Genomic DNA, 13987 nt, shown 5'->3' with positions numbered 1-13987 from the left:
TTGAAAACGCAACCTTAAGGATTTGGAGAGGATCTGCAAAGAGGAGTGGACCCAAATCCCTCCAGAGATGTGTGTAAACCTGGTGACCAACTACAAGAAAAGTCTGACGTCTGTGCTTGCCAACAAGGGTTATTCCACCAAGTACTAAGTCATGTTTTGCTAGGGGTTCAAATACTTATTTTCTGCATCAAATGCAAATTAAGTCATAAATGTTATAAAATGCAGTTTTCTGGATTTTTTTTGCTGATATTCTGTTTCTCACTGTTAAAATACACCTACTATTACAATTATAGACCACACATTTCTTTGCAAGTGGCCAAACTCGCGAAATCGGCAGGGGTTCAAATACTTATTTTCCCCACTGTATGTATTAGTGTTTTGCTAGCAGAATGTATATTTACAATTACAGTCAAAATTAAGATATTTTCAAAGAAACTGACTACATCCCTGGTCAATATCACTAAAATGCTGAAAATCATGTTAATCTAATGTAATGAAAAAAACAAAAATACTTAATTTTTTAACTATTAACTATTTCAACTATTACTGGGGGTCCCTTATTTAACTGCAACAAAAATCAGTACATCGTACATCATTCGTGAGATTACAGTCTTCACATTGTTCATATTTTGATGGCAGTTTTGATCCTCTTGGGCCATGGATGATAACAGCCTTGCACAAATCTGTGAAGAGATATTCTGCTTTTCGTCACTTTTAAGCTGCTCTTCACTTGAGGATTTTCAGTGTTGTACTTTCCACTTTCAAAATCATTTGAAATGTTCTGTTGGATTCAAGTCAAGGGACATGCCTGGTCATGGACTTTTTTCTGTTTGGGATCGTTCATGTCAGAAAAAAACCTCTTCTGCAAAGGATCTCAAGATTCAACTCCGCCAGCCTCATAGAGACACCCACCTCCCTGTGTCATGGTTGGCACTATGCAGTCACTGTGGTAGTCCTGGCCCGGTCTCTGCTCAACATCCAATCCACACATGTTTATATATATATATATATATATATATATATATGTATACACACATTTATTTCTGTATCATCAGACCAAAGAATGTGCTACTATTATTCGTCCGGTTTCTTTTAATGTTCTTTGGCAGTTTTCCTCTTACAGTTTTAAGCTGCTTTTTGAACACTGGTTTTCTTCTTCGGTGCTGTCCAGAGAGGTTGACTTGGTACAATGTCCATTATGCTGTCAGAGCAGAGCAGTCACCAATACGTCAGCTTCCGCAGATAATCCTTGTGCCAAGTCAAAGGCACTTACCCATGTAAATATCCATAGTGGTATCATCCTATGTTACTGGAGGTATAGCCCTTCTTATACCCACTAACCACTTCTACAACCGCGTTTTGGCTTATAATCAGTATCATACCGATGCTCTTATACCCTCTGGTTTCTTGCAATTAAAACAATTCCTTACCATGTGGAGCCATGCTGCATTAGACACAACCCGGGCCAATATTCCAAAAACTGCACTGTTTGCAGGTCTTTTTATAACCTTCTTTATGCAATAAGCCTGTGCAATAACTTTTGTTGCAGTTGATCAAAGGTAAACTTTTTGTTGTTAATTATAAATCAGGTCAAACAGCCTACAATTCAATACAAAAATAATACAATTATTCTAAGATTATCTAATGTGTTTGAAGAAAAAACAGACAATTCAAAATTCAAAAATAAAATGTTTTGTATATAGGGCTATACTTGCCCTATAATTAGTGGTCCTAAATCAAATCAAATGAAGCACATTTAAATACACCATAATTGCAATGTAGTTCAATTCAAGAAGCAGGGATGTATGCTAAATATGTCTAGAAATGATTTAAACAGTATATTTAAAATATACTTTATATAACTATGCTACAAGTTATACAGTACCTACTGAGTTTCACCAAAGTGTTCCATATTTGCCCCCTTAACTACAAACAGCTAAAATATTAAAATTAAATATTGAAATATTTGCATTACGGAAACAGGTTTAAGGTAATGATCAAGTCTGCAGAGAAGAAAAATCAACTTCAAAGTTAAAAGTCAAAGTTACAGCTATGCAATGGCCCTGGGGAACAATATAATTATGACATGGACTAAGAGGCAAGAAATGAGGGAGGTGCTGGGTGGATATGACATCCAGATTTTTTACATGGATGATAAACGCCCCAAACGACCCAGTGTATTAATAAACTAATTGTGCTTATCCTGAAACATGCTTCATTCTGTGAGATGCTGTTGAGTTGAAGTGTCTATTTTCATAATGGCTCCCTCCAGATTTATCCTGAGGTATTTGTTGACACATACCACCACGTTTTTGTATGAAAGTATTTGTGTATTTGTGTCAGTACATCTACACCAAACTATTCATCCATCCAATAGGTATAAGATTAGGTAAAAAATAAGCTGAAAATAGCTGTAAGTGCAAAACACATCACTTTCCCCAAAAGGGATGCATTTAAACTTTTCTTTGGAATGGCTCATAGATTGTATATACCTGTTTTGTTTCAACTCATGGCCAGACTAGTTTCCTCATCAAGCTGCCAAATATATATAAGTATATATATATATATATAGACACACAGAGACACATTCCTGGGAAATGGAAAGCAATTCTGATTAATTCTCTCCATCATCATCAGCAGCTCAAACATGATCCAACTCTGGTTTCCTTCAAATGATAATAGAGGCCATTATGGGAACACATTTCCTGTCTGGGCTTTATAAGAGCCCTTATTTCATCACACCCACGAAAACACGTACATACACACACACACACACACTGTCTGGCACACAGGTCTCCCTGACAACACACACAGAGACACAGTCCAGCGTTTCATGAGAAATGATCTCCACACTACTGGGGAGGTGGAGAAAACCTGAGGGACCGGGTAGAGAGTGCCCCCTCCTCTTGTCTCCAAGTGGCAGAGTTGTGACTGAACCTAATCTGACCGGAGGCAAGGCAGCAGGCTAGTAGACTGCAGAGGGCGAGTGCTTTTAAAAAGGCTGTGTGTGTATGTGTATGCCCCGCCTGAATGTGTGTGTTTGTTCTGATGCCTTCTTCCGTGGCGGAAAGTGAAGTACGTTGTCCAGAGACGAGCACGTTGTGTCCTATGTCTCACCTTGGACCAGGCACTGAGAGTACCTCACATCACTGTCAACCTCCCCCCTGTTGTAAGTGTGAAGAGGGTATATGGGTCTACATGTTACTGTTACGATCATTTAATTCCCTCGTCCTGTCCTGTTTACCCTTCACTGAAGCCGTCTTTCTTTTTTCTCGAAAGTTGGTTCCTAAAAGCAACTTCATTGTTTGTCTTACAAGAGAATAGTTTGCACCAGTTTCTCCACCATATATTCAGATAAATGTGGTCCAAGCCGCTCAAAGAACAGATAAAATGCAATATGAAAAGACCCCTGAATGACAGAAACGATGACCTCCGTGATATAAATACATAAGTATATTAGCTTATGATATATTTTTAATGATAGAGCACTGAATGAAAAAAAAAAAAAAAAAACAACCATATAATTACCAGGTCTTCAGAATAAGGCAGAGAGAGCCAAGAGCCACGGTAACCACAAGGCATTCTGTGAGACTGAACTATGGGCCTTCAAAAGTTCACCACCTTTAAAATACATTAATATAGCGTCTTTAAAATAAGACATATTACCCAAGCTGAATCCCAGGCCTCCCACAGAAGGTTAGCGGGGCATACAGAGAGGATTGTCTCCCAAGTGGACTGACACGTTATAAAGGAGAGGAGAGGAGAGAGCGGTCACTTACACGGAGGATTATGCCATTGAATGAAAATGCCATTATAAAAATACTTTTGAAGTATCAAACGTTTTGAGAGGCAAAAAAAAACAACAAAAAAACACATATAAACATGTCAATTTGCCTCTCTGCCTCTTTCAAATGAGCGCGCGCACATACACAAACACGATTTCTGTGTAGTGTAGACTGAGTGAGTCCTGAGGTCTTCAGAGACCCCATAAAGCCTGTTACATTTGTAAACAAGAGAGTCTCTCAGGTTTAGTGCACCGACAGGAGTTCTCGCTGGTGTTTTCAGTTCCGCTGGATTTGGCTTAAGTGGCAAAGGCACTGATGTGTTTTGGCATCAAGAACAATGACAGCAAAAATAAAAAGAACAACAACAAAACAACTACAAAGCAGCTCCGATGTGACGTCAGTCATTAAAACGAGGATTCAGAGAGCCCCAACATGGCCCGCCTCCAACGTATTGCGAGTCAAAATAGGGAAATGCAAAGTGTGACACAGTCAGACTTGATGTGCCGACATAATAAAAATAAAAATAAAAATAAAAAACAAGCAAGAGAATAAACAAACAAACACACACAGACACAAACAAATGATGTCACCCAAAACTGGCCTGCACTGCCCTGACTGGGACTCCCTGGGCATGATGCACGACTCAGGAGAGACACAGACAGCCAGGTTGTGACATGCATTCCCACCATCATCATCATCATCATCATCATCATCATCATCAACAACACTGTTGATCATGACGTTCCCTTCAATCCTGTCCTCACACCGCTAATCCCGCTCTCCCCTTCTTCATCACTGTCCCCACAGGTTGAGGCGGTGAGCACGGTGCCTGAGGACACGCGGTGGCCGTCTCGCCCCCTGGTCTGTCACATGTTGACAGGGTAGCTGTTGGCGGGCGGGTGCTGCTGGGCGTACCACTGCTGGCGCTTCTGGCGAGCCTCCACCTCGGTGAGCAGCGCCTGGCGGTACGACTCGTACGACTTGACGATGCGCTCCAGCTCCTTCATGAAGAGCAGCTTCAGCATGCCCTGGTACGTGTCCAGGTCCACCAGCTGAAACAGCTCCCACTTCAGGATGTGGTCGTACCTACACGCACACACACACACGCGTTATCACACCCCAGCAGAGAAATGTGTTACACATGCACACAACAGTCATGTGATGCGACAGCATAATTCATGAAATATGGGGTTACATGTATTCTGAGCAAAACACACAACAAATAAAGAACGGGCAGAGACTTTGTGAAGATGTGGAACTTGCTACTGTGTGTCTGTCTGTGTGTGTCTGTGTGTGTCTGTGTCTGTGTGTGTCTGTGTGTGTCTGTGTGTGTCTGTGTGTGTCTGTGTGTGTCTGTGTGTGTCTGTGTGTGTCTGTGTGTGTCTGTGTGTGTCTGTGTGTGTCTGTGTGTGTCTGTGTGTGTCTGTCTGTGTGTGTCTGTGTGAGCATACTGACTTGAGCGGGGCTCTGGCGTAGACCTGGAGCCAGTCTGGGATCTCTGCGGTGTGGTAAGGGTTGGCAGGCACCAGGACCGGCTGCACACGATCAGTGGGACGAGGCTGGTACGTCACTGGAGGGGGGAGGGGCGGGGGCTGGTCATAACGAGGGACACTACAGGAGGGAGAGAGAGAGACAGACAGAGACAGATGGAGAGACAGACAGACAGATAGATAGATAGAGAGAGAGAAAGAGAATAAATGGTGCGTATGCAAGAGGTAAGTATGAGGTGACGAGAGAGAGACGACAGTGGTGAGGGAACAAAATAAAAAGGGAAGACGGAGAGATGAGGTGTGAAGAATATGACATTTAAAAAAATATGTTGTTGAGGTAGACAACGAGACACCAAATGACCAAACAGAACCACACAAAAATGAAACCAAACTGCAAAAGTGAACTGAAACCAGGTATGGAGGGAAAGACATTGCAAGAAGCAAGAGAAAAAAAAAATTGCAAACCAGTAAGCACAATGAGTAACACAAGTCTAGGGCCAATGATTTTCCGCGATAACGGAAAACGGACGGAATTCGCGGAATGTACACTTTGAAACGGAATTGCAACTTTCAAACGGAAACACCATTTTGTGCATCAAAATCGCCCAAATTCCCCTGTATTTTGTCCTGCAAGACTGTATTTATTTCAAATAAGCAGAACAACGATTGCAAGGATGAACAAACATTAATTAAAACAATGAAAAAAACTAAAATGTCACGTCTGTGTTGAACTCCGCTCACGCCCCCCTATTCAACGGTCACATTAATTCGCTCATCTTCCCAATCGCCTGCAAATAATGTTTTTTTAGTCTTCTGTTCTGTTGATGGCTGGCAAACAACAATATTAGAAGGTTTGGGTCACTTGTGGCACATATTATTTACTCATTTTAAGCTATCAATCTACCTCAAGGTGAACAAAATGAGCCGAAACGGAAAAAAACGAAATTCACCAAATGTGAAACGGAAAACTCATTTTTTTGAAACGGAAAATCATTGGCCTTACAAGTCCAAACACCAAATCAGCCCTACAGCGAGCCCTACAGTGAGCCCTACAGCGATCCCTACAGCGAGCCCTACAGTGAGCCCTACAGCGATCCCTACAGTGAGCCCTACAGCGATCCCTACAGTGAGCCCTACAGTGATCCCTACAGTGAGCCCTACAGCGATCCCTACAGTGAGCCCTACAGTGAGCCCTACAGTGAGCCCTACAGTGAGCCCTACAGTGAGCCCTGCCCCCACCATCAGCAGGGCCACATCTCACCCCCTCCCCCTTCCTCACCTGGGGGCGCACGGGTGGCGGTACTGGGCACGCTTGTTGACGTGGTCCACGTAGTAGACGCCGAACTCCGCCGACTCCACCTTCTCCCAGCCGGGCGGCAGGCCCTCGCGCTCCAGCGGGTGGCTCCAGTGCGTGGTGTTGGTGTTGTGGTCGATGTAGTAGCGCCGGCCGCGGATGGTCCAGTCCACCGTCCAGCCGCCCGGCAGCGGGATCTCGTCGCTGCCGCTGGGGCTGGACAGGTTGCCCAGGGACTTGGCCTGCATGCGCCCGATGCCTTAGGGGGAGATGGAAGGGTAGAGAGGGGGAGGGATAGAGAGGGGGAGAGATGGAGGGGTAGCGAGAGGGAGGGATGGAGGGGTAGAGAGGGGGAGAGATGGAGGGGTAGAGAGGGGGAGAGATGGAGGGGTAGCGAGAGGGAGGGATGGAGGGGTAGAGAGGGGGAGGGAAGGGAGGTAGAGTTTAATGTCTGGGATCATACTGTAAATGGGTCTGGACATGAACAGCAGTGCTAAGAAGGTTTTTTACAAAACCTGTTGTGCTTGGCCATGAGAAGCAATGCTAAGCTCTTTTAACATAGACATAGACACACACACACACACACACACACACACACACACACACACACACACTCCTGTTTGTACATGAGTAGCAGTGCAATGAAAGTTTTTATTTGCATCTGAAGGGAGTAGGGGAAAAGAGAGAGAGAGAGAGAGCTGAGAGACTGAAAGAAAATGTTTAAGAGAGACTATATGAAATGAGACCAAAAAAAGAGAGGAGACGAGCAGAAAAGAGAACAGCTAAAAAGAGAGGAGGAAGAGACAAAAAAGTGGATGAAGAGAAGAATTTTGAGAGAGAGAGTTCTCTCCAGAGTGGAGTGAAGTCTGCTCCTCAGAGACTGCTCCAGTTCCTTAGCTCAGGAATGTTCTCATCCCCCTCACACACACACACACACACACACTAAACCACACAGGCCAGACCAAGACCTCACACACATACAACACACAAACAAGCCATAACCGAAGGCATTCCTCTATAGGGCAAGGCTGTACTCTCAGGTCTGCGGCCTCCAGTGCTGGAACTACTACTCTGTGTGTGTGTGTGTGTGTGTGTGTGTGTGTGTGTGTGTGTGTGTATGTGTGTGTGTGTGTGTGTGCGCTTGTGCATATGTGTGCGCTAGCATACTGACTTCGTTCCTGGAGTCAGGAGCAAAACCCAACCAGTCATGGAGCCAGTACCTGACCTCATCGGAAGTCAGAATCTGATCTCATCTTTCTTTGTCTGTTTGACTGTGTGTGTGTGTCCTATGCCATACAATGACAGAAAACAATCAAAGCTATCTAGAGAAGCTCCACAAAACAACTATAACTTTTGACACACACACAAATCAAAGCAGAGTAGAGGAAAGGACCCAAAGTGAGCAAAAAATTATGACGAAAGATGAAAGCTGAAAGAGTGTGTGTGTGTGTGTCCATACAACTGGACGGCTGGTCTTAGGGTCTCTGCTACTGAATAACTAACAGCAAAGCGAAGCCAAGAGCAGATGTGCGATGACCGTCTCTCCTCCACTGCTACAGTCTATGCTTGAATCTCAACATATAGCTTCACTCAGCACAACCTGATCAGCTCACCCAGGCATTCTCACAGAAACACACAACATGCAATTCTTTGTCAGCAGCACCCCTAAAGCCACTCTTTGGCGACAACGCTATATTGAACTTCAAATAGATGCGGACACGTGCATACACACACGCAGAGTGGGAGAGTGAGAGACGGTGAGCGGGTTGGCAGCAGGTCAGCTGAGAAATTCTACATACCAATGACAGGCCGTCTACTCCGTGCCAGCTGACCTGTGCCGGGTTGGCATGAGGCAGAGTGCATGAGCGGGAGAAAGACACCGTTTTGAGGAAAGCAGCACAACCATAGGCCATTTTCCAAAAAACAAGGTCACACACGTATTTTACATTTAGGCTAAATACTCACACACTAATTTCACATTTAGGATACATTATCATACACTAATTTTATATTTAGGATACATTATCACACACTAATTTTATGTCAAGACTACATGGGGTGGCAAGGAGCCGGATGAAGTTCTAAGCAGGATGAAAGCTGGTGTCAGGCAGCAGCACATCCACAAGGGAGGAAACCTGTGCTGTGTTAGCAGATATCTCCTTAGATTGTTCAAGAAAAACAACAAGAGCTGGTGGATCACTAATAACAGCCTTGTGTATGCAGCCTCTTCTGGAGCTTACAGACCTAGGAGACAACACAATGGTCTCCGTTTTGTGTTCATTTATTGACCTTAACACACACACACACACAGGAGCAGGATGTGCTTTCTCCTGTACCGGACCTACCATAACATGACCTGGGGCCTGTGTGTTTTGAAGGGTAGCACAAGAGCTGTTTCGTGTGCTTATTATTTGCATTGAAAGTGTCCTCACATATTGTATCACTGCATGGTATGTCAACTGCACAGACAAGGACAGGAAATCCCTCAGTCAGGTCATAAGGTCTGCGGAGAGAATAATTGGACTTCCACTGCCTCCCCTGGACGACATCTTTAGGACACGCTGCCTCCGCCGAGCATGTGGCATTTTGAAGGATGAGACTCACCCCGCAAACCATCTCTTCACCCTGCGCTACCAGGCTACAGCCCGCACCTCCAGACTGCAGAACAGTTTCATCCCCAGGGCCATCACAGAACTAAACAATCACACAACCCTCATACCCTCCACCCAGCACAACTGCACTTTTTTTAGTGGTTGCACAAACCAATTTCGTTGTGTATCTAATGCACAATGACAAATAAAGTCTATTCTATTCTATTTACAAGTCACCAGTCACCTAATCTGCCAGAATGATAAAGTAAAGTCCACCTAAGTTTACCTATCTGTCTATTAATGTACTCGGTGTAGTGTAATGTACCACCAAAGCTTTGTCTTTTCTAACCACACAGCAAAACTCAATGAATAAAGAGTAATTAGTGAGAGTAGCTGACTGCCTGCACTCCTGATCTGGTACACTCACAGTTACTGCTGAGAAAGCGTTTGAATAAAGTTTGAGAGGCGCACATGGTTGGATTTCATGACTGAAATGACAGATGACCTTAAAAATTCACAGCCATATGAATCCAAGTTTACATGGCATCATACTAATATCAAATTATATGATTTTGTAGTTTTGTGTGTGTGTGTGTGTGTGTGAGTACTACTGTGTACAATGTTGTGGCAATATTTGTGTGGTCATGTGAGACTTTACAATGAATAGACAAACACACCCACAAAGCAGAGTATCTGTTCGAGGTTATGTGTGTGTGTGTGTTTGTGTGTGTGTGTGTCTACAGAATGGGACGGCCCATGTGGGAAGAGCGACCAACATTCCAGAGCTGTTCAGACACTCAGCCGTCATCAAACTCAACTGTTCTGTGCGTGTGTGTTTAGGCAAGGAAAGTACAAGTGAAAGAGGATATGGGACATTTCAGTAAAACAAACATATGTGATCGGTCTAGTTATTGTGCTGATATGGTACCCAGAATATTACTGTGTATGCATGCTTATGTGTGCGTTAAAAATAGTAGCAAACATAAATCGGATTGGGTGGGGAGCAGCATGAGTAACCCTGCCCTAACCCACGTAGTAATTCACGGCGTCCACACACACACACACACACACACACACACACACACACACACACACACACACACACACACACACACACACACACACACACACACACACACACACACACACACACACACACACACACACTACTTTGCAAGCATTACATAATCCAAAGGAAGGAATTTTCAGAATAAGTAGTGGATATTTTTAGCGCCAGGCCATGGCTGTATGAGTTGAGTATTTTCCATCAGATAAGTCTGTCACTATTGTGATGCTGCAATGAGTGATAACTGGTCTTCCGGCTCAAGTGGGCCACTTGGTGTACACATGTCTTCATTCTTCCAAACAAAGAGCGCAGTACAGCAACTACTCAAGACAACATGATTCCTTGGGTAAGCCCATTCCTTTACAGCAACTACTCAAGACAACATGATTCCTTGGGTAAGCCCATTCCTTTACAGCAACTACTCAAGACAGCATGATTCCTTGGGTATTACTTGAGATGACAATTATTTATTACTTAAAATTGATCAGAAAAAGGGCAATTAAGCTTTTAAAATAACCAATTAAAGGCACCTTTAATATGATAGCCCATTAATATTACACTGCTACTGTAATACTGCTACTGCAATTAACATGTGCTGAATAGGTACTGCATTAATATTATTGGTTTACAGACACCCGATGCAAATACATAATATCACAATACATAGTTGTATCGGGACAGCTCTAACTCACCTCTACCGTGCAGCTAAATCACTGTTTCTCTAACTTGCCCCTGTAGATCTGCAACCCTCCCTTGTGCTGTGACAGCACTGACCACCTTCATCTGACAACGATGAAACCCTTGGCAGAGGTCACAGTGCATAAAGCTAATCAAGACTTGGGGACCTAGATGAGGCAGTGCTGCGGGTGCCAAAACACCAAGAGCAGAACAGGAGGCCAATTTAGACAGTGGAAGCTGATGCCAGCCCTATAATCAAGAGCTTCACCCTCCCTCCTTCCCGTGCCCACCCTTGGCCTTACCTGCAGGGGGTCTGGTCTGAGCTGGTGGTGGAGTGTGCGGGGGCATCCTGGAGAAGGGATGCTCGCTGGCGTGGTGCTCGTAGTAGCGATAGTCGTCATGGAAACGTTCTGGAGGAGGCAGCTGCAGCGGCGGTGGCCGGCGCAGGCCCTGTGGGGCCCTGTAGTAACCAGGGGCGATGGCGGCCGCAGCTGAGGCGGGACCATCTGCATAATAGAAACGGCCGCCTCCCACGTCCCCACCGCCGTTTTCCGCCTCGCCCATCGGCCCCGGCGACGGCAGGAAGGACTGCTGCGAGCCGGCATACTCCAGCGGCAGCTCGCCTGGCCCGCGCAAGCCGTATGGCGGCGCAGACAGACGCTGGCTGGCCCGAAGTGCCACCTCCTGGGCAGAGCGCTGCGGATGCTGCCGCAGGAAGCTTTTGGTGGCGTGCGGCGGGCCAGCCTCAGGCCCCGCTGAGGGGTAGCTGGAGGCGGGAATCGGCTCAGGGAGGGCAACTTCACCACGCCGCGGAATAGTAGGGCCATGCCGGATGAAGGATGGCATCAGATCTGTGTGGGAGAGAAAGGGGAGAGGAGGTGAGAAGAAAAACAGAACAAATTAGGAAATGTAGGGTGTATTTATGGAGAAATAATTTGAAAAAAAGTATTTTACCTAATCTGAACTGAATTTTACATTTTTACATTTACAACTGATCTATGGGTCTAGAAGCCATGCAACACTGCACCATCGTAAGACACTGTGAAGTGAGAGGAGCTGAACTATATTCCCAGTCCCTTTTACCATTCAAAGTACAACCTATGGATATGGAAAAGACCATCAATGAAGCCTGAAATATAAGAGTGCATCTGCAACGTGATGGTTTAAAGAGCAGAATTAGCCTTCAAAAATGCCTGTCAAACATAGAAGCAATCAATGCAAGTTCTTTGCCTGCGTTCCTCTTCACCTCAACCTGAGACGCTATGGTCAAACCCACAGTCGTTCACACAAGACAAGAATCAATTAATTGTGATCTATTCATGTATTTACAGAGAAATGGTGAAATCATCTAAATCCAATGTCATTCACGACACAATACTTGAGGTAGAAGTTAAAGGCTGTGCTGCTCGTTTCCAGATCCTACTGGATCTAGACTCTACTTTTCATTGCGTATTTTGAACGCTCAAACGTACAACGTTACTCAACGAAAATCTAAGAAGTAACGTTATATTGTATGCTAGAGAGATAATACTCCATTTTGTGATTTATGAATACAAAGAAATGCATGCAATGCCAAAGAGTGCACAATTTCTTGCAACTTAATATATCGACAGCTAAATCAGACTTGACAGCATAAACATCCCACTGTACCTGTTCATAAAAGTGACGGTAGCGTTCAAGTGAAGGAAGTGCTAGAATTTACGGATAGGCAGAGTCGCCAAGCTGTACAAATTCTTGATTTCTAGCTCGTGCATATCATTAATAGTGCATATGCTTGCGATGACTGAAAATATTGGACAGTGAGCTATCCAAATCCATTCATAGATAACACTAGCTACGTCCCCAAGGCTATCCGCAAGTCGGCAACTGACAACATAGTTATATATAAGCTTACTTCTAAGAAGTGGTGAGGTCTCCTTCTTCACATATTTCCCGTGGATTTCGGCTGGTTTCGAGGCTTCGTTTTTACTTTTCTTTCTTGAGAGCATAACTCAAAAATAAACGACATCAACGCAGCAATAAAATCGTGAATAATCCATCTGGCAAACATTCACGGCGCTGACATTCGCGACGAAGTAAAAAAAGGACTGTCCTTGGAGTCAGACTTCATTTTACTGCTGAGACCTGATAGACATCAGTGGTTTAATATCTAGCTGTAGTAACTCGCAACCAACTTTCGCATAGAGACAAAACAAAACCTAACCAACCACACAGCCAAGTTAGGTTTGAAAGCTAGCTAATTAGCTATGCTATGATAGCTAACAAACTTTTTTCAGCTAGCAGACTTGCTAACTAGCTAACTTTGCTATATCTTACTGAAGTATACGATAATATCTGCTTCATCAGTAATTCCCATCAATAACAAACTAAAAAACATAAACGGTCACTAGTGTGTCCCCCTTTGTTAATATATTATGGCTGGGGTGGACAGCCCTTGTTCTGACGCCTGGATCCAAGGGCTATTTTCCGTTGCTGCCTGTTGGGTACTCCCCACGGCTCCATGTCCCTGCCCACTTCTTCCCACTTCACTCACTTCCCAGCGGCAGCGTACTTCATTCCACATCGCAAAGGCTTGTGGGTAAGCTCCAGACTTTGTTGCCACAGGTATCTAGAATAATTTGTTATAACGAAAAGACCGCACAGATGCAATTACATAACAATAGTTCCCTCATCACTTGTACCAAAAGTATTCTGTTTTCTGCTTCGGCCTTTCACAAGGACCTGCTGTGTACATTATGGAACATTTTAAATGTGAAAAGTTGGCCACCACAAATCTTTGTCTTCTTCCATATTTTGTCCCAGTGAAGTTGTAGCCTTTCAGTTCAAGCAACTTTCACTGCTGCCCTGTGCACTCCACTGATTTGCATGCAGTGACATGGTGTTTTCTTTATTCTAATTGTTGCATGCTTGTTGTCTGATCTAGTACTGGCTCTGATCAGCCCACTCATGTTGTAATGATCAGTTGATTAATCACTCACAACACTCACATCATTCATGGCAGACTTAATTAAACCAAAATTACAAAATCAAATGAGGGGCACCTCTCTTGACAAATTCAGTGATTGTAATTGATGTAATCCAGA

At 44.2% G+C, this 13987-nt stretch overlaps 1 protein-coding gene across 2 annotated transcripts; it reads right to left on the bottom strand.

Moving 5' to 3' along the window:
* Positions 1-3456: 3456 nt before the first annotated feature.
* On the bottom strand, positions 3457-13427 carry sav1 (salvador family WW domain containing protein 1). Of its 2 annotated transcripts, none has more exons than XM_012817136.2 (5): positions 12799-13427; positions 11207-11755; positions 6555-6828; positions 5241-5396; positions 3457-4871 (listed from the first exon to the last, which is right to left on the bottom strand). In XM_012817136.2, the coding sequence occupies exons 1-5, from the start codon at positions 12890-12892 to the stop codon at positions 4652-4654; spliced, it is 1293 nt and encodes a 430-aa protein (XP_012672590.1). In that variant the 5' UTR covers positions 12893-13427; the 3' UTR covers positions 3457-4651. The 2 variants fall into 2 exon arrangements, with proteins under 2 accessions (XP_012672590.1, XP_031436296.1); XM_031580436.1 differs by lacking the exon at positions 12799-13427 and adding an exon at positions 12555-12766.
* Between the last annotated feature and the right edge of the window lie 560 nt (positions 13428-13987).

Source organism: Clupea harengus, chromosome 14, assembly GCF_900700415.2.
Source record: "Clupea harengus chromosome 14, Ch_v2.0.2, whole genome shotgun sequence".
NCBI lineage: Eukaryota > Metazoa > Chordata > Actinopteri > Clupeiformes > Clupeidae > Clupea > Clupea harengus.
This window is presented reverse-complemented; position numbering and strand designations above follow the sequence as displayed.